The 26,443-nt window shown below is 37.2% G+C and overlaps 1 protein-coding gene across 3 annotated transcripts; it reads left to right on the top strand.

Moving 5' to 3' along the window:
• Positions 1-1,294: 1,294 nt before the first annotated feature.
• Positions 1,295-25,369, top strand: LOC123542346 (solute carrier family 46 member 3-like). Of its 3 annotated transcripts, none has more exons than XM_045328154.2 (5): positions 1,295-1,414; positions 13,017-14,374; positions 15,383-15,466; positions 22,218-22,374; positions 24,104-25,369. In XM_045328154.2, exons 2-5 carry the CDS (start codon positions 13,153-13,155, stop codon positions 24,195-24,197), a joined length of 1,557 nt encoding a protein of 518 aa, XP_045184089.2. In that variant the 5' UTR covers positions 1,295-1,414; positions 13,017-13,152; the 3' UTR covers positions 24,198-25,369. The 3 variants fall into 3 exon arrangements, with proteins under 3 accessions (XP_045184089.2, XP_053387496.1, XP_045184088.2); XM_045328153.2 differs by lacking the exon at positions 1,295-1,414 and adding an exon at positions 11,591-11,711; XM_053531521.1 differs by lacking the exon at positions 22,218-22,374.
• Positions 25,370-26,443: the final 1,074 nt, after the last annotated feature.

The following is a 26,443-nucleotide window of genomic DNA, read 5'->3' as shown; positions in this document are numbered from 1 at the left end:
TTTTTCTGAATAAACGTTAGTGAACGCAATTAAAAGGGAGGTAATCGGTACATGGAAATAGATTGTGCATATTTGTCGCATTACTGTGATTAATATGTTATTATAGTGGACAGGGTCTTTCAACATTTTAACAGATTAAAAGAAAGTTTCTAAATAAATATTTAAGTGAATTTATTGAGCTAGCATTTCTTATTGAGTAAGGTATATCTTTCCAAATTTCTACAGCCATAAAAGAAAACGAACGTTTAAGAAAGTTTGTTTTAGGTCGAAGGTGCTGTAGATCAAATTTCGTATTAAAACGAAGGCTATAGTATGTTTTGTCACAAATTCCAATAGTGTCACAAATATAAGATGGTGCAAGTTTATTTAAATAACTGACTGATTCGAGTGTTCCATATCCAGAAATTGTCATCTGGTATTGTACTTTAAGAAATGTATTATCTTTAAGACTCTACTAAAGTTTGCAAGGTTCGGCCATATTTTAGGATTTATAAGCCGGGCTATTACCACTACCCCTAATGGTCTGTGACTATAGATAGGACTTGAGCGTGTCCGCTTAGCTCAGTATAGGTAGGATGTTGGTCTACGGATCGCGGGGTCGTGAGTTCTATCCTCGGGCGGGGCGTATGCTCTCCGTAACTATTTGAAAAACGACATTGTGTCTGAAATCATTAATCTGAAATCATTAATTTGTCCTCCACCTCTGATTCATGTTTGCAGTTACTTACGGAGAACAGGTTTGTACTGGTACAGAATCTAGGAACACTGGTCACGTTAATGACCGCCGTTGCATGACTGAAATACTGTTGAAAAACGGCGTTAAACCCAAAGCAAACAAACATATAGGCAGGATTTTGGATGATAAATTCTGCATAATTATAAAAATTATTATAATTGCTATGCCCCTTTATGTATTTTCCATTTATTCCGTAATGATAGGGGACGATTACGGGATATTACCACTCATAACTGACTAGCTGACAAAAAATCCAGATACCTAGTTAATGCAAGTGAATATGCTGATGGCAGTAGTGGGCACTAACAGGCAATTTTGTCTTAATTGGATATCAAGCAGTTTTGACTTAATTATTAAGATTCTTTTAAAAGCGCATTCTCGACATAAATTTGTTGATCTTTTTATACTCAGCGAGTGCTACTTCAGAGGTTAAAAGCAGCAAACGTTTGGTACTTACCCATTTGCGTAAAACTACCATCAGTGCAAACCAGGTGCTTGTAGTGTTGCATGGCTCTATCTATGATTCCGGATTTTGTGTTCCGTAGTCCGAACCAGAATTTAGCCCATACTGTACACGGAAAGAAATGTAAACAAAGTGGCTTGTGGCATACAGATGTTGTTTAATAACAGAAAATTGCGACGACAGCAGTAAAACGATTTCTTAAAAATACAGAAACAGTAAGTCAGTTGTAATTACACCAGTTCTTGAAGAAATTATCGGGTTTTAACAAGAGAATGAACTTGCATAACTTTGCTATTCGTTCTCAAACACGACCACGGAACGGATTATCTAGCTCTAATTGGTCAAACTAGCAGAAACCACAGACACTTGGGGGTCAGCACCCCTCCCCCTCCCATGCCGCCCCTGACAACCTTCAGTCAATACATTTTTGTTTTTTAAAACAAACTGAGCACATGTCTTGATCATCCAACGACTTCTGTTAACATTTCAACATGTTTGAAAATTTCCCATACTCTATCAATGCTCAAAAAAACTAAAGACAACTTACTTCGCAATGTAAACACGATTTTCTTGTCCAAGGAATAGGAGAATAGATCCCAGCTTGATGTTGCGCAGTCAGACTTACTACGCAGAGCCGGGACACAGACGATATCGTTAGCGGTTAAAATAAAAATACTTGCTTAGAAAGTCAACAGCCGTGCTGGCCGAGAGAGTACAGACGCTGGATTTGAAAGAAGTTTTTTGGGCAGGGCCACGGGTTCGCTCCGCGCTTCGGGCATTCTTTTTTTTCTTTTTCTAATATAATATTTTCATTTTCTTTTTAAACAATATATTCTCAAGATATAAAAAAAAATACCTAAAAAAGGAAAAAAAGATCGCCCATAGCGCGGAGCGAACCCGCGGCCCTGCCCAAAAATAAGCTCACAGAACCAGCGTCTGTACTCTCTCGAACACCGCGGCAGTTGACGTCATTGGCAAGTATTTTTATTTTAACCACTAACGATATTGTCTGTGTCCCGGCTCTGTGTAGTAAATTTGACATCAAGCTGGGATCTATTCTCCTATTCCTTGGACAAGCTAGTTTGTGTTGAAAACGCTCGGAGTAAGTTGTCTTTAGTTTTTCTGAGCATTGATAGCATAATGGAGATTTTTTAAACATGTTGAAATGGTAACAGAAGTTGTTGTATGATCGAGACATGTGCTCAGTTTGATTTAAAAAGCGAAAATATATTGGTTGAAGGTTGGCAGGGGCGGATTGGGAGAGGTGACAGGTTCTGACCCCCAAGTGTCTGTGATTCAGGGTGGGGGCTTGCACAAGTTGTACTGGAAGAGCATTCCAAAGTACTATGGTGGCTGGGAAGAAGGAGTACTTATAGTAATTACAGGGAGTGAGGATCTGGGTATAGGAGTGGGGATGCATATGTCTAGTTAGATGGGATGGGGGGAGTGGCACAGCAACCAAACCATTCACTATCTTGTAGAACATAAGGAGGCGTGAATCAGATCTCCTATCTTCAAGGGTACGCCATCTCAGCTGACATAGCATGTTTGTGACACTGTTGTAAGGGGAGTAGTCATGATTTACCCATCGCGCTGCCCTCCGCTGAATCATTTCGATCTGGTGGATGTTTTGTTGGGTGTAAGGGTTCCAAACACAGCTAGCATATTCTAGCTGTGGCCTGACTAGTGATTTATAAGCTACTTCTCGAACTTTTGGGTTCTTGCATGGGATGTTTCGTTTAATGAAGTTTAGTGTTCGGGTAGCTTTGGACGTGACTAAATTGATGTGTTTATTCCAATTTAGATCTGAGGATATAGTGACCCCGAGGTACTTTGCATCAGGAACTGTTTCCAAGACTTGGCCATGGAGTGTGTACTTTGATTTAAAAGGGTTTTTTGACCTTGTTATGTTCATAACAGTGCATTTTGAGGGGTTGAACTCCATGTCCCACTTACTTTCCCATATCTGTAACCTATTTAGGTCTTGCTGGAGGATGGTTTCTTGGGCAGGACTATTTACAGTTAAGTAGACAGCAGTGTCATCGGCGAATTACCGAACCTGTGAAATCAGATTTTCAGGCAGGTCATTAATGTAAAGTAAGAATAGAAGGGGGCCTAGGACGGAGCCCTGTGGGACTCCGGACGTTACTGGAACTTCTTCTGATGTTTCACCATTCACAAGGACAGACTGGCGCCTGCCAATCAAAAAAGACTTGACCCATTGCAACGTGGTGCCCTGAACGCCATGTTGATGAAGTTTGTACAGAAGTTTTAGATGGTTAACCTTATCAGATGCTTTGGAGAAGTCCAGAAGTATCAGGTCCGTCTGGTGGCCTTGAATTAAGTTTCGGGATAGATCTTCTACAAGTTCGAGTAACTGCGTTTCGCATGACCTTTCCTCTCTGAACCCATGCTGTAGGTCATAGAGGACATTGTTAACCTGGAAGTGCTTGGTAATATTAGAGGCTATGATGTGTTCCAGTAACTTACATAGGATGCAAGTTAGGGATATAGGCCGGTAATTTGCAGGATTGCTTTTGTCACCCTTCTTAAATAAAGGAGTGACATTGGCCTTGGTCCAGTCAGCTGGGATAGTGCCCGTGTCAAGGGACCTTTGAAAGAGCTTAGTGACTAGTGGTGAGATTTGTTCACTAAGATTTTTAAGAAGGATTGGCTTTAGACCATCGGGACCACATGCTTTATCTATTTTTAGGGACGAAAGGAGTTTCTGAACACCATTTATGCCTATAGTGACCTTTGGCATTTTGGGATAATTTGGTTGGTAATCAGTTGGTATAGAGAGTAGAGACTGCACTTTCATTTTACAGAGTTGGCCCAGTTTGAGAGGTGACATATATGCATTGGGGTGAACACGGACTGGAATTGACGATTGAGGATATTGGCCTTCTTTTTATCATCCGTATGAATTTGACCATTTTCTAGGAGTGGGGAAATGCCTTGGGAGTCTTGCTTGGCATTTTTGGCAAGGGAGAAAAGTTTCTTACGAGAGAAATTTTGACCTGTTTGTGGGTTATCCGGATCATCTTGACATTCTAAGACATAATCTATGTAGTTATCATGTGCTTGTTTGATATTTTTCCTGACAAGATTTTTAAAATTTATGTAATGTTATTTGACCTTTGGGTTGGTGTTGTTTTTGACCTTTTGGAACATCTTATTTCGTTTCCTAATCTGACGTTTAATGCTTTGGGTAATCCATGGTAGTTGGGGTCTTGAGCCTATTCTCTTGGTTGGAATGAATAGGTTCGTACCTTCGGATAGAACCTCTTTGAATTCTGACCATAGGTCTTCAACAGACCGTGTGTTAAAACCTTTAAACAGGGAAGGGGATTTTGACTTTATGAACTGCTGAAATTTTGACCAATCTGTTTTTTTATATAAGTGAACTAGGCGGGGTTTCATTTTATTGAACCTTGGCTTAACATCTGAGTGTACTTGTACTATATCATGATCGGACAATCCCGCCATAGTGTTTACATGTTTGACCAGAGTTGGGTTTGAGGTGAGGAAGAGGTCTAAAGTGTTGTTTAACCGTGTAGGGAGACTAACCATTTGCTGAAGAGAGAAATCATTTATGATAGAGATGAATTCTTCATAAATTCTACTGTGAGAGCAGCCAGGTTTGAGAGTTGGTGTGCCCTCGGAGTCCCAGGACAGCTTGGGGAAATTAAAGTCTCCGGCAATCCAAATTTTGCCTTTGAGTTTGCTGACCTTGTCTAAAGATTTTCTAAATTCTGTTAAGCTGTCCTCATCATGTTCATGTGGTCTGTAATAAGATGCTATATAAAGGGGCTTAGAACCTACTAATTCCAGCTTTAACCATAAGAGTTCACAATCTGCTTGTAACTCCTTCATTTCAGAGACCACTATATTGTTTTTGACCAAGATGAATACACCCCCACCCGCTTGGCCTGTTTTCCTGTCTAAACTGTATGGGGTATAACCTAGGGAAGGGGGAAATATTTCATTATCTTTATGGTTTACAGTTAACCAGGATTCTGTACCAAAAATGATGTCCGGATTTTCGGTTTGAAGTAGGGAGTGCAGCTCAGGTTTTTTGTTTACTATGGATTGGAAATTGACGATGAGGGTCTTGAGGCCAGAAAAATAGTTCTTTTTAATTGGACGAGGACTTTGGGTAGGATGGTGCTCAGTATCTGTGGTGGTGTCGGATAATAAAGAGTAACTGTTGTTAGATTCGTATGAGGATAATGATACATTTGAAGCTATAGTGAAGTTGTTGGACTCACATAATGTACAGGACCATGAAAATGTTTGGTTGCTATTTACCAGGTTTGAATAACGATCAGGGTCAAAGGCTTCACACTGGATGTGGAACCAGGAACCACAAGAGTTACTGAGTATGATAAAACTGACTTGGAATTGTCCCGGGATAAGAGAAAAGTAGAGATCATGTATCTAAGAGAGATTTCTCTTGGGAAGTGTCTAGGGGTACAGATCCGTACCTCTACACAGGCCTGTTAGGGGTTTTCTAGGGGTACAGGCCTCCGATTTTCTAGAGATTAAGGGTCATTTACATTTCAAATTTTGTTGAAAATGAAATAACAATTAAGAATCCATCAGAATTCACCTTAAACTTGGATCTAAATGGTTAACATGTCACAGGGTGAGAAAATGTGCAGCCAGGCCGGGACTCGAACCCGGGGCCTTCCAGGGATACGGTTCCTATGCTCTGCCGACTGAGCTATCCGGCCGCCTACACATTTTCTCCCCGTTTTAATATTCAAGTTCTATACCGTGACAAACAGATAACAACGTTCACCCGATTTGTTATATTTTCTTTTGAAACGTAAATAACCGAGGAACACCGAATAAATCATGAGGATTCGAACTGGCAGAAAAAAAGATATAAAGATTAAACCAAAAAAAAAGTTAAATATCTTGGGGAAAAACTATTTTTAATGATAATTAACCCTTAGAGTATTTATGTATTCCACACATTTGTTACGTTACGTTACGAGATACAAGGAATTATTCACAAACAGTTTCTTTTACTTAATGTCGGTTAATTGATTATTAAACAGATAGTTCTGTGCAGATTATCATTGTATCTTGTTAAATAACAAAATAAATAGGTGCATATTATCATGCTTAATATTTTTTTCTGCTGAATTTCAAATAGAATTCATTTAAGGGTTACAAGCACTCATTATCTGTTATCAATAGTTTATTTTACAACAAACTTATCGGCACGGAACAGTGTATTCATTTGGAGTTCCTCGGTTATTTAGGTTTTGAAAGAGAAGGTAAACAGTCGGTTGAACGCTGGTATCTGTAAACCATTTAGATCCAAGTTTTAGGTGAACACTGGTTAAGTCTTATTTTGTATTTCATTTTCAGCAAAATTTAAGATATATATAACCCTACATATCCAGAAAAAGGAGGTCCGTACCCCTTGAAAACCCCTAACAGGCTTGTCTAGAGGTACGGATCAATACCTCTAGAATCAGATTCTAGAGGTACGGATCTGTACCCCGAGACACTTCCTTTCTCTTGTCACATTTGCTTATAAATTGTAAAATCATATCAAAATCACACTGCTGCAACCTGCAGTCTAACTAAATTTGATGCAATCCTAGGAAATACTGAGTTATTTTTAGCTCGACTATTCGAAGAATAAGTTGTAGAGCTATCCTACTCACCACGGCGTCGGTGTCGGCGTCGGCGTCACACCTTGGTTAAGTTTTTCGTACCAGTCCACATTTTGACAAAGTCTTTTGAGATAAAGCTTTGAAACTTTCAACACTTGTTTACCATCATCATGGCCAGTTATAGGCAAGAGCACATAACTCCATCAAGGATTTTGGCTGAATTATGGCCCCTTTTGACTTAGAAATCATGGTTAAGTTTTTCGTACCAGTTCATATTTTGACAAAGTCTTTTAAGATAAAGCTTTGAAACTTTTAACACTTGTTTACCATCACCATGGCCAGTTATAGGCAAGAGTACATAACTCAATCAGGGATTTTGGCTGAATTATGGCCCCTTTCGACTTAGAAATCTTGGTTAAGTTTTTCGTACCAGTTCATATTTAGACAAAGTCTTTTAAGATAAAGCTTTGAAACTTTCAACACTTGTTTACCGTCACCTTGGCCAGTTATAGGCAAGAGTACGTAACTTCATCAGGGATTTTGGCTGAATTATGGCCCCTTTCGACTTAGAAATCTTGGTTAAGTTTTTCGTACCAGTTCATATTTAGACAAAGTCTTTTGAGATAAAGCTTTGAAACTTTCAACACTTGTTTACCATCACCATGTCCAGTTATACGCAAGAGCACATAACTCCATCAAGGATTTTGGCTGAATTATGGCCCTTTTTGACTTAGAAATCTGGGTTAATATTTCGTACCAGTTCATATTTTGACAAAGTCTTTTGAGATAAAGCTTTGAAACTTTCAACACCTGTTTACCATCACCATGTTCAGTTATAGGCAAGAGTACATAACTCCATCAAAGATTTTGGCTGAATTATGGCCCCTTTTGACTTAGAAATCTTGGTTAAGTTTTTCGTACCAGTTCATATTTTTTGTAAAGTGTTTGACATATGGCTTTTAAACTTTTATCACTTGTTTAGTATAATAGTCTCTATCTGTAGGAAAGAGAACATAACTCTGTAATCTATTTTGGCTGAATTATGGCCCTTTTTGGACTTTGAAATTGGTTCTGTTTTCATACAAGTCCATGTTTTGTCAAAACTATTTGACATACGGCTTTTAAACTTTGAACACTTGTTTATCGTTATGATTTCCATCTGTAGGCAAGAGTACATAACTATTTTGGCTGAATTATGGCCCTTTTTGGACTTTGAAATTGGCTAATATATTGCCATTTAGTGCAAGACTTATCGAAATCAAAGTAATACAGGAACATTGTTTGTCTAATCTATTTATTTCTTTTGTCTGAATATCCGTGGAAATATTTTGACCCCATTCTTCAATCAATTCTTCGAATAGTCGAGCGCGCTGTCATCAGACAGCTCTTATTCTTAAAGGCAATATCTCCACTCGCGTCAAACAGTCGAAGACCAAAATAGTATGTTTAGAGGAAATTTTCTATGAAATTTTCATCGCTGCCGATTTGGGTTTAAATATGCTGATTTTGTTGCGAATACGAGATAAAGTCAAATAAAACTTGCATGTATCAAAAGAGGATTCAAATCCTCATTAATTTATGTAAAAATTATCAAAAAATTTCCAAAAATACAAATTTTTTGTGAATGACAAGCAAAAGTGAATTTATCAAACGCAAAGCCAAAGAGGCTATAGAGATAAAACAGCGGAGACCATCACTCATTCAAGATGAGTGCCTGGAGCTCCTTCGTCTATGCATGGACCTCTCATCCGATCAAGTGACCTTCCTATGTCACTATGTCACCTGACCTACCACTAACGGCCAGTCAGTCAGTGCTGAAGAAGGCAGTGAGACACTGCCGAAAATTACACCAGGTAAAATATTTTGCTCTGAGTATGGAATTTCGTCATAAAATGTTAAATCCAGAGCAAGGAAACATCATTATCAGTTGTACAAATTTTATGGTGATTGAAACCTAATGTATGTACAGTACACGGTTAACATTTACCGTGTCTACACGCCATATGCATAAGCGATAAAACCAATAACTTTACATGACAGTACTGTGATTTATTCTCCATTTAAATATTTCCGTCCTTCAAAGTTTTGATGTTAGATTGCCCATCACAAATCAGGGGTGTGAAATTCCGCGGACCATGATCAGACTGCATGGTCACAAAAGAAGAATTATTAATTGCCGGCAGGCTTAAGGTTGATGTACAGAAAATACTTTAAATATTGAAATATAAAATTTGATATTTAGTTCTGAAGATGTTTTTTTTTGTGTTTTTTTTAGCTCACCTGAGCACGAAGTGCTCGGGGTGAGCTATTGTGATCGCTCACCGTCCGGCGTCCGTCAGTCCGTCCACACTTTCCTTTAAACAACATCTCCTAAACCACCAGGCCAATTTTGATGAAACTTCACAGGGATGTTCCATGGATGGTCCTCTTGAAAAATTGTTCAAAGAATTGAATTCCATACTGAACTGGTTGCCATGGCAACCGAAAGGAAAAACTTTAAAAATCTTCTTCTCAAAAGCCAGAAGCCCTAGAGCTTAGATATTTGGTGTGAAGCATTGCCTAGTGGACCTCTACCAAGTTTATTCAAATCATGACCCCGGGGTCAAAATTGACCCCGCCACAGGGGTCACTTGATTTTACACAGGAAAATCTTAAAAAATCTTCTTCTCAAAAAACAGAAGCCCTAGAGCTTAGTTATTTGACCTGTAGCATTGCCTAATGGACCTCTACTAAAGTTGTTCAAATCATGATCCTGGGGTCAAAATTGACCCCGCCCCAGGGGTCACTTGATTTTACATAGGAAATCTTCAAAAAATTTCTGAAGATAAACCTGAAGGCCTAGAGCTTAGATATTTCACGTGTAGCATTGCCTAGTACACCTCTACAAAATTTGTTCAAATCATGACCCCCGGGGTCAAAATTGACCCCGCACCAGGGGTCACTTGATTTTACATAGGAAAATCTTCAAAAATTTTCTAAAAATAAACCAGAATGCCTAGATCTTAGATATTTGACATGTAGCATTGCCTAGTGGACTGCTACAAAATTTGTTCAAATCATGACCCCAGGGGTCACTTGATTTTACATAGGAAATCTTCAAAAAAATTCTAAAAATAAACCTGAAGGCCTAGAGCTTAGATATTTCACTTGTAGCATTACCTAGTGGACCTCTACAAAAAATTTTCAAATCATGACCCCCAGGGTCCAATTGACCCTGCCCCATGGGGTTTCTTGATTGTACATAGAAAAATCTTCAAAATTTTCTAAAAATAAACCAGAAGGCCTAGAGCTTATATTTGATATGCAGCATTGCCTAGTAGACCTCTACTAAATTTGTTCAAATCATGACCCTCGGGGTCATAATTGATCCCGCACCAGGGGTCACTTGATTTTACATAGGAAAATCTTCAAAAATTTTCTAAAAATAAACCAGAAGGCCTAGAGCTTAGATATTTGACATGTAGTATTGCCTAGTAGACCTCTACAAAATTTATTCAAATCATGACCCCCGGGGTCAAATTGACCCCGCCCCATGGGGTTTCTTGATTGTACATAGAAAAATCTTCAAAATTTTCTAAAAATAAGCCAGAAGGCCTAGAGCACAGATATTTGACATGTAACATTGCCTAGTAGACCTCTACAAAATTTGTTCAAATCATGACCCCGCCCCAGGGGTCACTTGATTTTACATAGGAAAATCTTCAAAATTTTCTAAAAAAACCCAGAAGGCTTAGAGCTTAGATATTTGACCTGTAGCATTGCCTAGTGGACCTCTACAAAAGTTGTTCAAATCTTGACCCCCCACCCGGGTCAAATTGACACAGCCCCAGGGGTTACTTGATTGTACATAGGGAAATCTTCATAAATTTTCTAAAATAAACCAGAAGGCCTAGATCTTAGATATTTGATATGTAACATTGCCTAGTAGACTTCTACAAACTTTGTTCAAATCATGACCCTCGGGGTAAAATTGGCCCTGCCCTAGGGGTTACTTAATCTTTCAAAAATTTCTAAAAATCATCAGTTTGACATTTGAAACATGTAGCACATATTACTCTGGTGAGCGATCCAGGGTCATCATGACCCTCTTGTTTAATAAAAATGGTTTTATGTCTTAAAAAAAGAGCAGTCCAAATAGTGGGGATGATTATTGATCAATTAATTTATTATGGCCTTCTTAAATTATAAAACTACTTTTGAGGCACAGTCACCAGTGTTTTATTTTTCAAAAGAAGCTCTCGTTTTCCATGAAAATACGGCAAAACATACATGCAATACCAGTTCAGCATGTTAATTTTTGAGATGCTTTGAAAGTTTTGACACTTACCAGGTTAAGTGCTTTATTTATGACCAGGAAATTAAAAAAATGAGTGATACACAATGATTTCAGAACTTGGGGGTCAAAATGTGGGACTGTATAAACATGTGATTGAAATATCTTAAAGGTCAGATTGGAAGCAATGGTCAGTTTTATAGGGAAAATGCAAGGTAATGGAAAAGAGAAAACTTTTCTGAGGTAATCAGAAACTGGATTTCTTAATACTAGTAAATCTGTGCAGTTTCTTATGTAATATTGTATATTTATTTTGGTTATTTTTAGCTTACATTAGTAAATAAACTAGAGCACGTCCTAAAATTAGTTCCGTGTTTTGTCCTATTAAATGACATTTGTCTTCATATACATGATATGGCCTGTTATAGTAAATAGCAAATGTAAATAATGAATTATGTAGTGTTTTATAATATCATATGAGGTTTAAAAACGTGACTCATTGTCACATAATATAAACAATATGGACTATTGTCTTCCTTAGATCAGGGAATTAGTTCTCATTTATTTGTGTTATGTTGATAGCATATTCATATTGCAAGGAAAAAAGTAAGTTTGTTGCCTAGGTTATAAATCGAAATCGGTTCAAAATTACTACGGGTAAACGTTAAATTTTGTAATTTCTGTGCTAATGTTTGATCTATCTCTGTCTGTAATATTAAGGTATAGGTCCATGTTTCGGAGAAAAAAGTTCGAACGTCATTAAATCATAGAAAGAAAGCATTGTTTTACATGAAAATTTAACAGCATATAAAACATTTATATTATTCTACAAAACCATTGTCAATTTATTCATGTATGTATTGAATTCTGGAAAGGGACTGCATGAAGGGGCCACACTTCTGGGCAGTTCAGTGCCTTTAAAAACTCACCATTTTGAAAAAGCTGTTACATGTCTTCGTTTTGATGCATTTGCAACATCGTGCGAGTGTTTAAACTTTACATAACTAGCATGACTAGGTAAAACATCATTTTTGACAATTGTTTACATTTATTTCTTTACAAATGACATTCTTATTCAAAGGGGGACAACTCATTAAGAATATTTTAAGTATCCAACTCTGTGGGACAGAACAGTAATGCATGTATTGGACAGATAAGTTTTGCATCAAGGTGCTGTTCATTTACTAAAAAAATCTGTTATTTTGTGATATACTTCTAAACCTTAAATTACAGTGTGTGAATGTTTGATGGAGAACTTTTTGAGAAATTTTGTCGAAAAAAAATACGTTTATCCATTCATCTTTTGCCGAGTTAGTGAAAATGATAAAGTGTTAGTTAAACCACCAGTGAAAAAACTTGAAATACATGTGAAAAAATGAATAGATTTAACCTTATCATTCTGGACATGATTACCTTTGGGACTAGCGTAGATCACGACCAGCCTGCACATTTGTGCAGTCTGATCATGATCTGCACTGTTCGCCATTCAGTGAGAATCTTTTTTGTATGCGTCACTTTTAACAGTTAATGGTACTGTCCAGATTGAAAGATTAACAAGTTCATTTTAGAAATTTAGCAGGGTAAGGGTTTAGTTGATTTTATTACACCAGATAGTTGGATTAATAAATCGCGAAACAATAATTACATGCAGATTAGATTTTGTTTTTGATAGGCTATCATTAAAAAATATCTGTTTGCAGTAACATGTCTTACCTGTGAAAATCTCTGCAACCCAACTTTTCTGGCCAGTCAGATGAAAGTTTTTTTTCCCTAGATATGATTATATGCAAAAAAAATATTCCTTACCCAAACAAAAATTTTTGGGTCGCGTTACTGCAAACAGGTTTTTAATTAAGGCCTTACACTATTATATTTGTATCACATTTGTATGACAATTTCATTCTTTTTCAGGTAAATGGCCAGAACCCGAGCTTTGTTTTGCTATCTCGTAATTGGATATCCTGTAACGGGTGTGACATAGGTTAACAGGTGTATGTATACGATAAGGCAGACATGAAGAGTTAAGGTGCTCTGAATCTTGTCCGTAATGGAGGGACCTAATCGAGACCAGGACTGTGAGGCCAATGAAAACTCGCCGCTCCTTGATCCAGGGGAACAGATGCAAAATGGAACGTCTTCAGGGCCATCTGTCGGCGAAGCAGTGAAAGGTTTTACGTTAAGGCGGTCAATGATTGTCCCAATGTGTGCGTGCTATATTTTTGCGGGTGGAATTTTTATGTATATAGTTCCGCAGTACGTTCAAGAAGTAATGAAAGGCAATGATGAGAGAAAGCTTCCGGGGGAAATTGTGCCACAAAATATGTACCTGCTCCAATCGAAAGGACATGCTACGTTTAACGCTTGTTCTGAGAACAAATCAGATCCATCGTACGAAAAGTTTACAAAAGTTCAACAGGACACGGCGCGATGGATGATATATTTTAACGTAGCCGTTCTACTTCCGGCAATGTTTGCAAATCTGGTCTGGACGTCGTATTCAGATGTTTTTGGACGAAAGTTTGGGCTTTTTTTGTGTTTGACCAGTCTAACTATTCGAATGACGATTTTCACGATCGTTGTGTATTTCAAATTAAGCTTAGTTTATGTTATTATTGGAAATATTATAGATGGGCTTGCTGGAACTTATACCAGTTTTTTTGCGTTGCTATTTTCATTTGTCTCCGATATAACATATCCTGGTAGACAGCGGACGATCACAATAGTTGTGTTTGAGTTAGTAGTAGGACTATCTTTCACTATTTCCTCACTTGTGTCCGGACATTTAATCGAACAATATGGCTATTTTTATCCTTCCGTGGCTATTTCGTGCCTTTCTGTAGTTGGAGTTGTGATTTTGATATTCCTAGTCCCAGAAACTATGCAAAATAATCAAATGCAAGGACAGCGGAGCAGTGTGGTGAAAAGTATCGCAGAGTCGGTAAAATTTTATTTCTGTGATGGTTCAAAAATTAAACGCGCAAAATACATTTTGCTTATGCTTGGATTTTTCTTCTTGGGCATCCCAGCATTGAGTCGCATGTCATTAGAAGTCTTGTACCAGTTAGGGCGGCCCTTTTGTTGGACATCAACAAAGATTGGATGGTTTGGAGCGGTAAAAATGGCTGTGTCATCGCTGTTTGGAATCGGCGGAGTATACCTGTTTAAGAGATGTTTTGCGGATGATACCATTGCATTTTATAGTTTGATCTTTGGTGCTGTTGCCTATGTTGTAGAAGGGTTGGCAAAGACAGACATTGTTTTATATAGCGGTAAGGTTATGATATACTGTGAAATCATTTTTATTCGCGTAGGACGAATTTTCGCGTATTTCGCGCTAGGACCGATGCGCGAATTTAAGACCGCGCTATTATTATTTTTTTATTATATTTTCCCTTTCTAAAATTGAAAATGCGCGAATTTAAGCCCGCGCGAAATAGTCCTTCTTCACGTTTGCGCGAAATTTCATGCCAGCGAATTTAAATGATCTCACAGTAATACATATGAGCTGCGCCATGAGAAAAACCAACATAGTGTGTTTGCGACAAGCATGGATCAAGACCAGCCTGTGCATCCATGTAGTCTGGTCAGGATCCATGCTGTTTGCTTTCAGAGCCTATTGCATGTAGTGAAACTGTTAGAGAACAGCACGGATCCTGACCAGACTGCGCAGGTGTGCAGGCTGGTCTGGATCAATGCTGGACACAAAGCCACTATGATGGTTTTCTCATGGTGCGGCTCATATATAAATTATGTATTATGAAATCATATCAAGAAAATCCACAGAATGGGTAGAAATAGATTTAAATTTTTACAAATGAACCAACTCCTCTGTGAGTATTTGAAGACTGTTATTCTCAACCAGTTTCATACAATTATAATCATTGATGGTTAAGTCTAAGGTCACTTTGTTAACAAGGGACGTCACAGTGACTGTAAAGATTTTGAAATCGTCTAATATATTGACGAGTGTCATTGATGTTATATCTCTGTCGGACGTTTAAGTTAAAGTTTGTTCAATCTCTGTTCACTTCAGTGATGGTTTAATTTTCTTAATAATTTGATTGTTATTAGTATTTCGCTAAAATGAATTGTTGCAAAAATTCTGTTATTAATATACGTTGTACGTCTAAATAGCCCTGGCTATTTCACAAGCTATCCATATGTCTTAAATATTACCTTATAATACCTTGCAGACTAAGTCCAGATTTTAAAAATAGCAAAAATTTAGCCTTGCAAAATTATCTAGTGTTACAGACTCATGTTTTTTAAATTTTCAGTTACTGTGATAGCTGCTCCTACAGGTCTGTCTTTTCCGATGATCCGAAGTTTGATGTCGTGCCTTACACCTGCTGATAAACAAGGTACTGTGAAATCAATAATATTCGTGGGGGAATAATTTTCATGGATTTTGTGGTTGAGTCAATCCACGAAATTTAATCCCAACGAACAAGTAAAATTCCCATTCATTTGATGTTCAAATTTTGAAATCCACAAATTCATATCCCCACAAAATTGCCGTTTTGACCAAAACCACGAAATTTTATGCCCATGAAATTAAATGATTTTACAGTATTGCATTAAAATTCTGTCAAATAGGTAATGATAAACATTGTATTGCATTAAAGTTCTGTCAAATGGGTAAAGATAAACCAAGGAAGTATAAAATACACAGAATGGCAACTGGCTGTAATCTAGCGAGATCTCCTGTCAGAGCGTGAATCAGCGTTATCTTAGTAAAAACAAACATCGGCGAGTATGGTCGTTAAAACTACATTTAAATACATGTTAGCTTCTAAAACAACATTAGTTTAATGTGAACTAGTCTTAAGACACAAAGTACATGTTTCTTACCATTAAAAGAAGTGTGGTCATACGGTGATAATTAATTTACCGATGGGTAATTGCTTTCGCATACAAATGAAATGCGTCACTTCCAGTAAACAAGATTTCATTTAGTTGTCATGTTTTTTTTGGCGAGATTTGCTCTATACACCTTTCAAGTTGTTGATCTTTTTAGCTCACCTGTCACATAGTGACAAGGTGAGCTTTTGTGATCACCCTTCGTCTGTCGTCTGTGCGTGCGTGCGTCAACAATTTCTTGTCTGCACAATAGTGGTTTCATTTATGATTTTATTTTAACCAAACTTGCACACAACTTGTATCACCATAAGATCACGATTCCTTACTTGAACTGGCCAGATCCCATTATGGGTTCCAGAGTTATGGCCCCTGAAAGGGCCAAAATTAGCAATTTTGACCTTGTTTGCACAATAGCAGCTTTATTTATGATTTGATTTTTACCAAACTGGCACACAACTTGTATCACCATTAGATCTTGGTTCCTTTCTTGAACTGGCCAGATTCCATTATGGGTTCCAGAGTTATGGCCCCTGAAAGGGCCAGATTTAGCTATTTTGACCTTGTCTGCACAATAGCAGCTTCATTAATGATTTGAATTTAATCAAACTTGCACAAAACTTGTGTCACCATAAGATCTCGGTTCCTATCCTGAACCGGCCAGATCCCATAATGGGTTCTAGAGTTATGGCCCCTGAAACAGCCAAAATTAGCTATTTTGACCTTGTCTGCACAATAGCAGCTTCATTTATGATTTGATTTTAACCAAACTTGTACACAACTTGTATCACCACAAGTTCTTGCTTCCTTTCTTGAACTGGCCAGATTCCATCATGGGTTCCAGAGTTATGGCCCCTTAAAGGTCCAAAATTGGCTATTTTGGCTTTTGCAGCCATATAGAGACTTCATTTATGGTTTTGTTTGATACAAACTTCAAAAATATCTTCAGCAACAATAAATCTTGGATTCCATGACAAATCAGATCCAATCATAGGTTCCAGAGTTATTGTACCCCCCGACAACAAAGTTGTAAGGGGGGGTATATTGGTTTCAGGTTGTCTGTCTGTCTGTCCGTCTGTCTGTCTGTCTGTCTGTCCGTCTGTCCGTAGACGCAATCTTGTGCGCACCATCTCTCCTTATCCCCTTGACAGAATTTAATGAAACTTCACACAAGTGATCAGTACCAACAGTAGTTGTGCATGGGGCATGTTAGGTTCTTTTAGTAAAAAAAAATTGCAGAGTTACGGGACTTTGTTTTTTTGTTGCTATACTATATACATAGACACAATCTTGTGCGCACCATCTCTCCTCATCCCCTTGACACAATTTAATGAAACATCACACAAGTGATCAGTACCAACAGTAGTTGTGCATGGGGCATGTTAGGTTCTTTTAGAAAAAAAATTTGCAGAGTTATGGACTTTCGTTTTTTTGTTACTATACTATATACATAGACACAATCTTGTGCGCACCACTCTCCTCATCCCCTTGACACAATTTAATGAAACTTCACACAAGTGATCAGTAACAACAGTAGTTGTGCATGGGGCATGTTAGGTTCTTTCAGAAAAAAAATTTGCAGAGTTATGGGACTTTGTTTTTTTTTGTTACTATACTATATACATAGACACAATCTTGTGCGCACCATCTCTCCTCATCCCCTTGACACAATTTAATGAACTTCACACAAGTGATCAGTAACAACAGTAGTTGTGTATGGGGCATGTTAGGTTCTTTCAGCGACAAAAATTGCAGAGTTATGGGACTTTGTTTCTTGTTAACATACTATGTACATACAGTCTGCATATGCAATCTTGTGCATGCCTAATCTACCAAACCCTTACACACAATTTAATGAAACTTCACACAAGTGATCAGTACCAACCCTAGTTGTGCATGGTGCATGTTACATTCTTTTAGATAAATATTCTGCATAGTTATGGGACTTTGTTTTTTGTTACTATACTGTATACATACAGTCTATATACATACAGTCCACATAATTATGCAATCTTGTGTGCGTCAAATTGCAATGTACTGTGTCAGTGCATGCGGGGGGTACATTCATCACCTTTAGTGATAGCTCTAGTTTTATATCTGATTACCTCCCCTGATTGTAATCAAAATGGATTTATATCAGTAAGTTACTTATAGGACTTATTTGAAATTTCATTATTGTTATTAGTTGGACTAATACAATCAGGGTAGATAACTATGGACTGATTTTATGTCAAATTACCTCCCTTTATTTCAAATTAAAATGGGTATATCTCCGTAACTAATGAAGATACTGATCTGAAATTTCATTTATGTCAGCAGATTTACTTGGCAGATCCTTCTTTTGTTCGCTTACAATATTATTAGTTTTAATTACTTCCCTTTTACGTTACTATAAATAGCTTATTTTTAGTAACTTTTTTATTATTGTCCGTAGGGAAAAACACAAGACCACTTTTCTGTGTTACAACATGGATGGTACCTCCAATTTTTAGTTGTATTTTGACATATCTATACCTTGTAAGAATTTTTTTTCTTTTTGGTTAAATTTCTTCCCTTTGTTGTTCCTGTCCTTTGGACATAAATATTTTTTCTGAGGGCCTTCTTGTCCTCAAGTGCAATGATAACAGGTGAGCGATATAGGGCCATCATGGCCCTCTTGTTATTTTTATAGCTCTTTGGATAAACATTGTATTGCATTAAAATTCAATCAGACTTTCAATGAAGGCCATCTCACACACGCATTGCTTGATAGATACGGTATTCGCCGCATTTGATCAGAACCTTGGTCAGAAGCATCCATATGTGGACTTCTAGCTCACCTTAACGGAAGGTACGTAAGGTCGGTGATTCGACCCGGGAGCCCACTCGTGATGAAATAATGCACGGAGGGGCACCTGGGGTCTTCCTCCACCATTAAAGCTGGAAAGTTGCCATAAATTATGACCTATCATGTGTCGGTGCGATGTTAAATCAAGCACCCCCCCCCCCCCCCCCCCCCCCACCAAAAAAAAATTAACGTAAGGTTCAGGATGTGCTATTAGTATGGGGCGGATGTTCCGGCATCATCTCTGAAACTACTGGTCAGAATAACGCAAAATTTTGTCTTTTTCATCTTGGTCAGGTCCAATAAATTTGTTCAAATAAGGGAGCTTAAAATAGAAATACCTTCAAACCATTTATTATCATGCACCGCTTGATGGATCTTCATTTAACTTGGTTGTGGCATCATTATATGGTCCTCTCCCAAGTTTGCCTAAATGGGGGCACTTGGCCCCTTTTATGGGCTGCTAGGGCTAAAATTAGAAATGCCTTTTAAACAACTTTTGTCATAAACGGCTTGACAGATCATCATCAAACTTGGTATGTAGCATAATTATTATATGGCTCTCTTCCAAATTTGCTCAAATGGGGGCACTTGGCCCCTTTTAGGGGCCACTAAAGCTTAAAAAAAATACCTTTAAATGTCTTCTTTTCATGAACCGCTTGATGGTTCTTCATCAAACTTGGTCTGTAGCATCATTATATGGTCCTCTCCCAAGTTTGTTCAAATTGGGCCACTTGGCCCCTTTTAGGTGCTGCTAGAGCTAAAAAATATAAATACTTTTCAATGACTTCATACCTTGCACCGCTTGATGGATTTTGTTTGTTTGTTTTGGGTTTAATACTGTTTTTCAACAGTATTTCAGTCATGTAACGGCGGGCAGTTAACCTAACCAGTGGTTCTGGTTTCTGTACCAGTACAAACCTGTTCTCCCCAAGTAACTGCCAACTTCCCCACATGGATCAGATGGAACTCATGACCTCACGATCCATAGACCGATGCTCTACCTACTGAGCTAAGCGGGCGGGTGTGATGGGTCTTGGTCTGTGGTATCATTATATGGTCCTCTTCCAACTTTGTTCAGATGGGGGCACTTGGCCCCTTTTAGGGGCCACTAGAGCTAAAGGTAGAAATACTTTTAAACAATCAGGGGCCGCTAGAGCTAAAAAATAGAAATACCTTTAACAACTTCTTATCATGAACTGCTTAATGGATCTTCATCAAACTTGGTATGTAGCATCATTATATGATCCTGTCCCAAGTTTATTCAAATGGGGTTACTTGGCCCCTTATGGAGGCAGCTAGAGCGAAAAATAGAAATACATGTACCATTAAAATTAAAGTCTTCTTTGATTTTAAATTTTTAAATTCTTTTTTAAATTTAATACTTTTTCAAAAGCAAGATCTAATCAGTTTTGTTCATTTGGTTCTGCCTTATTGCACTTAATTTATCTTGGCCACAACAAAAAACAATTAAATGACTTCTTGTAAGATCAACTGCACCACTTTCCAACATTTTAGATTAATTGAGATATGTGACCACACTTACGAGCCTAATAACTCTTGAAAATACTCAAAACAATGTCAGTTAGTAAAGTCTAATAACATAATAAGCTTGAAGTGGAACTGAAGTGTTCAACTTCAGTAAGGATTAAACCAGGACTGTATTTTACTGAATCATGTAATTATCTCCCTTGATTTCTTTACTATGTCATGTAATAATAATATTATTGTCTCCCTTGATTTCTTAACTTTATATCATGTAATTGTCTCCCTTGATTTCTTGAGTAGGAAATATAAATTTTATGCGTAATTAGAACAGTTCTTTAGCCAGTTGGACAGTTTTTATTTGAGCATAATTGGTGATGAAAAATGATTTGAATCGTCTTCTTATTCATTACATGGATGCTCATCAAACTTCATCAGCAGCATAGTTGTGTGGACCTCACTAAAAAATTATTTAGATGGTATTGCTTGGGCCCTTTTATGGGCCACAAGTGCTAAAAATAGAGAAAAAACACTTTTTTTCATTGATGATTCATTTATATTCTTGACTGTATGAACCTGTCTTGTGTTAGTAAAGATTGTTCCAATTGGAATGGTGTAGGGTCACCAAAAAGAGCAAAATATAGAAAAACCTTCTTGTGAGTCGCTTGATTGAGCTTCACCAAACTTAGCCTGTAGCATAATTTCATGGACCTCAAGTTCTGTTTGGCTCGTTTTAAGGGTCACCAGGGCTGAAGTTGAAACCCTGTAAATGACTTTCTCTCAAAATCTTGATAGGTTGTCACCAAAGTTGGTCTGTTGTTCCTCTTCAAGTTTTAACATGTGATTTTTCTTTACTGCGTCAGTGATCTTTAGAGGTTTTAACCTTTACCGTGCTGCTGGTAATGGATTCTGCCTTTGCAACCAGTGCAGACCAAGATCAGCCTATGCCGAATAATAAATAGTATTGCCCAAATTGAAGGATGGACCAGTCCATTTCAGAAATTTAGCAGGTCTATGCCTCCAATGGATTTTTTGACAGATTTTATTAGATATCACAACAGTTGTCTTTCAGAGCTTAAAGACATATTGGACAGTTTTCTGTGTATATAGGCAAAAATTTTCCTATGGACAATTTTGATTTAACAAGAAAGAGCAGATAATTCAAGATCAAGCCCGGGTACCTAAGTATGATTTTTAATACATACTGCCATTTTAAACTTGGCCCTCAGTCAGTACACCAAGTTTAAAGAAATTTGTTCGGTATGAAAATTTTTGCCTATATACAAACAGAAAACTGTCCGATTTGTCTTTAATTAGTGACAGTCTTGAAAAACTGTTGCTAAGGGCTTTGCACATTTCATTATTTCTCATGAATATTCCAGTTCAGTCAGTCATAGTCTGCTTTTTTGGTTGGTTGTTGTCAATATTTCCAAAGGATCTTCATTAACATTTTATTTTTGTACACCATTGTTCTTGTAAAAGTTTAAAAGGTTGTTTGTATATAAATACTCATTGAACAGAATCGAAAAGGAGTCATTCTTTAATGGAATTGCATATTACCCTGATAAGTTTATGAAATCAAGGGACTTCCTGTGTAATGAATGAATAAAGTGTTTTTGTTAAGGTCGTTGGTTATTACAGGAAGTAGTAAGATTTCTCCCAATATACTCATATGACTTTCATATTGTAAATCTTTGTAAAAAGTAAAAATAAAAACATAATTGAGCCATGTCATGAGAAAACCGACATCCGCACAGTCTGGTCAGGATCCATGCTGTTCGCTAACAGTTTCTATAATTGCAATAGGCTTTGAAAGCGAACAGCATGGATCCTGACCAGACTGCGTGGATTCGCAGGCTGGTCTGGATCCATGCTGGTCGCAAACCCAATTTGTTGGTTTTCTCATGGCACGGCTCAATTATCTACTTCTCGTATTACTGTTTCAGGTGCCATATTTGCTAGTATTGGTTTTGTGGAGACCTTGTGTTCATTGGTCGGCTCAGTTAGCAACAATGCCATTTATTCAGCCACTTTAACAATAATGAATGGATTTGTCTTCCTTCTGATGGCCGGACTAACTTTGATTGGGGCATTCTTCGTATTGTAAGTGTTTATATAAGATTTTATAGATTCTAGATTTAATAAAAGTAAAGCATCAGCTAACATTTCTTTCAAGCTTCCAAGATGTATTACTGTAAAGGCAGAAATTTTCGCGAGGGTTTAATTTTCTCTATACTCACGAGGCTGTACATCTTTTAAAAACAGATCCTCGCTTAACTATTCACCATTAGTATAATTCAAACTCCAAATTCAAATTCAAATACCAGTTTTACAATTTCGCAAATATTAAACCTCGCGAACATACTCAGTATTTCCATTTAGTGAAATTTTGACTCGGCAAAAATATTTGTTTTTACAGTAGATGTACTTATACCAGTAGATTTATGGGATTATTAAAACAAATTTAACCTCAAGGGCTAATGTTTAAGGTTACATGCCAGTTATCTCTATGGTTTTGACAATTAGCAGGGTAGTGGGTCCACAGCTGAGTGGTCAGAGTCGCTGACTTCAAATCACTTGCCCCTCACAGGTACGCGTTGAAGCCTTGCTTTGAGCATAGAATTCTTCATGTGAGGAAGCAAGTTTATGACTGTACAGAGAAGAAATATAAAGAAAAATCATGTTTTAACATTAGGCCTAAAAAAAAAATTCTTGGTTTCCGGTAACATGCTCAAAAATATTAGGGTAGGTAGGTCAGAAGAAAAATTTTTTGGGGGATTTTTTTTTTAAGAGACTTTTCAGAAATTATTTTTGTGTCAAAAAATGAATACAAATAAAAGGGATATGCCTTTAAAGCATCAGTAAGTTGATTTCTAACATCACTGATTAAAGCATAAAAAGTACATTTTTGCAACATTTTGTTAAAAAGTTGAAAAAGATATTCTCCAAGGCCATAAAAACAGTTAGGGTTGGGCCAAAAATTTAGGGTAGGTTGGGATACCGGAAACAAATGATTTTTTTACGCCTTATTAATACACGAAAAAGAGATTATACATCCATGGAATTTATTCTGGCAACGTATAACAGATTTTGAGTGTATTGAGTTCAGTGAAACAAGATACTGCTACTGTAAAATCATTTAATTTCGTGGGCATCAAATTTCGTGGTTTTGGTCAAAACGGCAATTTCGTTGGGATATGAATTCGTGGATTTCAAATTTTGAATATAAAATGAATGGAAATTTTACGTTTTCGTTGGGATTAAATTTCGTGGATTGACTAAACCACGAAATCCACGAAAATTAGTTCCCCACAAATATTAATGATTTCACAGTATACATCATTTCGATTCCAATATGTCCTTTATCTGAAACAGAAAATAAAATTCAGTAGCGCTCCTTTTTTGTCGCAACAAAAACATTTATGTCATCGCACGTAAATGTGACGTCATTTTAGCAGAAACAAGCATATTAGATTTAAGGATATTCTGATGTAAATATCAATTGTTGTCAGACAATTTTGACATCTCAGATGATAATTAAAGCAGATGATAAAATTTTCATGTGTACCTTTATACATTTAGTTGTCAGATCTCAATTTCTCTGTCCTGCTGGCGGCAATTGATTCTGCCTTTGCGACCAGTGCTGACCTGAAGGTCAGCCTGCACATCTGTGCAGTCTCCCTGGTCTGCACTGTTTGCTATTCAGTCAGTAAATTTTCAGTGAACACCCCTTCAAATGATAAATGGTACTGCCCAAATTAAATGATGGACCAGTCCATTCTAGAAATTTAGCAGGGTAAAGGTTACAAACAATATATCTAATCTGTTCCAGATTGTTCATGATTGTACAGAGAAGATATAAGGATGCTCCCATGGAAACAACAATTATCGTCACTCCTGGCGTCGACACTACACATACAGACTGATGAATAGGTGTACATTGAAAACATGTATGGATTATAATTTAGTTACGGTGGCAGACCCATTATGAAAATCACCATTTTCCGTTCATTTACATATTTTCTGTATTCCATTTCAGAATTCCCTGGTTGTTACGGAAGAGCAAATTTCTGTTAGGGTCAAGGGATGCCAAAGTAGCATACTAAGAATATGTAACTGCATGGAAATGGCCGAGTGGCATTTCAGGTCCAATACCTTAAAAATTACTAGCAAAGCCATTATTCAAAGTTAAGGTATTCTAGTCTGACAATAGGTAATTTCTATATGATTACATATTCTTGTTTATGCAATATTTATACATTCCTCCATCTGACAAAGAAACTTTCCTCCATCTGACAAAGAAATTATCCTCCATTTCCTCCATCTGACAAAGAAACTTTCCTCTGTCTGACAAAGACACTCTCCTCCATCTGACAAAGAAACTTTCCTCCATCTGACAAAGAAACTTCCCTCCATCTGACAAAGAAACTTTCCTCTATCTGACAAAGTAACTCTCGGGAGAAAGTTCTTTTCTGTACCATTCAGTCCTGCATACCAGTGGTTAATCACGGTTCCCAAGACTAGGTATTCTGACTAACTACTGCTGAATAAAAATGGAGTGATAATACACATTTTTTTGTGTATTAATGTCTGCAGAAGCCTGCGGGATTGCTTGTGACCGAGACCGAGACCCATTAATACATGGGCGAATCCAGTGAAAAAAAGTAGTTTTTATGCAAGAATAGTACGATTTAGTACGCTCAAAATTGCTGTTGATGGATATGTCATAGGTTATTAGATTTGTATTGTGAAGTATGCACAAGTTCTGCAGCAGAAATATTGTGCGACGCCCAGATTGCAGAATTATTCCATGAAAGGACAAGTGCATATTTTACAAGGCAAATCTAATATTCTATAAATATCTGTTTGATTACAGTAAAAGTAGAAATTTTCTTGAGGGTTTAATTTTCACTATATTCGCGAGACCCTTCATCTCATGAAAATTAATCTTTGCATAAATATTCACCATTAGTATAATACAAATTCAAGTAGGATACCATTTTCACAATATCCTGAATATTAAAGCTCACTAACATACTAAAAAATTCAAATTCGCAAAATTTGGAACCAGCAAAAATTTTTGTTATTAGTGTACATATCCATCGTAATCCACTGAATGGTTCCATTCTCATTCATCATGGGTTTGTAAAATACCTAGGCTTGAGAACCATCGTTAACCTCTGGTATATGAGACTGAAAACAACAATAACATTCTCCTGAGAGTTGCTTTGTCAGACGGAGAATGGATAAATTGGCTGCACCATGAGAAAACACAGATGGTTTCTTTAATTGCAATAGGCTTTGAATGCGAACAGCATAGGTCCTGACCAGACTGCGCGGATACACAGGCTGGACTGGATCCATGCTGGTCGAAAATGCACTATGTTGGTTTTCTCATGATGTGGCACATTAATATTTAGTTACTTTATTTACACAATACTTTAAATATGTATACACTTACTGTGACCTACATGTAACTACATCTGTACACATTCAACCAAAAGAAGAAAAATCAGACATTCCAATTACTATCATCTCTCCCACATTTTAGTAATCAGTCCCACATATTATATATTCAAAGAAGGTGTTTGGGTTTTTTTATGCTCCCGAAGGGAGGCATATTAGTTTTCAACTGTCCGTCCGTTCATCACAACATTTACTTATTGCATGAAGGCACTTTACTCACAAACCACTGCACCCAGGACCTTCAGACTTCACATGCTGATAGTACTTATTGAGTACACGACCCGTATGGACTTTGGGATCACCAGGTCAAAGGGCAAGGTCACCAGGTCAAAGGTCAAGGCGCTGCTGGGGCATTTGTCACCATTAGTGACAGCTCTTGTTTGTTATTAGATGATTCTTTTATGTTGTAATAGATTTTTTGGAGAAAAACTGAATCTTCCATTAGCTTACGTCACAAGTACATTTTTGTTTGAAATTCAGATATCGCTCAAATGCTGTAAATATTTGGAAATGAACATTGTTAATGATGTGATTAAGTCAAATTTAGTTGTTATGTATTTTTGTTTGTTTTAAAACTTACTAATTGCCATTTGTGTAGCTTTTAATTAACCCTTAGCCTGTTAAATTTCTAAAATGGACTTGTCCATCATTCAATTTGGGCAATACCATTTATTATTCGAAGGGGTGTTCACAGAAGGTTAAGTAA

The sequence above is a fragment of the Mercenaria mercenaria genome, chromosome 19, assembly GCF_021730395.1.
Source record: "Mercenaria mercenaria strain notata chromosome 19, MADL_Memer_1, whole genome shotgun sequence".
Classification (NCBI taxonomy): Eukaryota; Metazoa; Mollusca; class Bivalvia; order Venerida; family Veneridae; genus Mercenaria; species Mercenaria mercenaria.
The sequence above is the reverse complement of the archived record's forward strand: the minus strand, read 5'-3'. Positions and strand labels throughout refer to the sequence as shown.

Excerpts from the sequence above, each read along its gene's own strand:
- LOC123542346 (XM_045328154.2), top strand. The coding sequence starts at position 13,153 with ATGGAGGGACCTAATCGAGACCAGGACTGTGAGGCCAATGAAAACTCG. Across the intron at positions 15,467-22,217 it reads TACACCTGCTGATAAACAAG|GTGCCATATTTGCTAGTATT; the intron begins GTACTGTGAAAT and ends TTACTGTTTCAG. Across the intron at positions 22,375-24,103 it reads ATTGGGGCATTCTTCGTATT|ATTGTTCATGATTGTACAGA; the intron begins GTAAGTGTTTAT and ends AATCTGTTCCAG.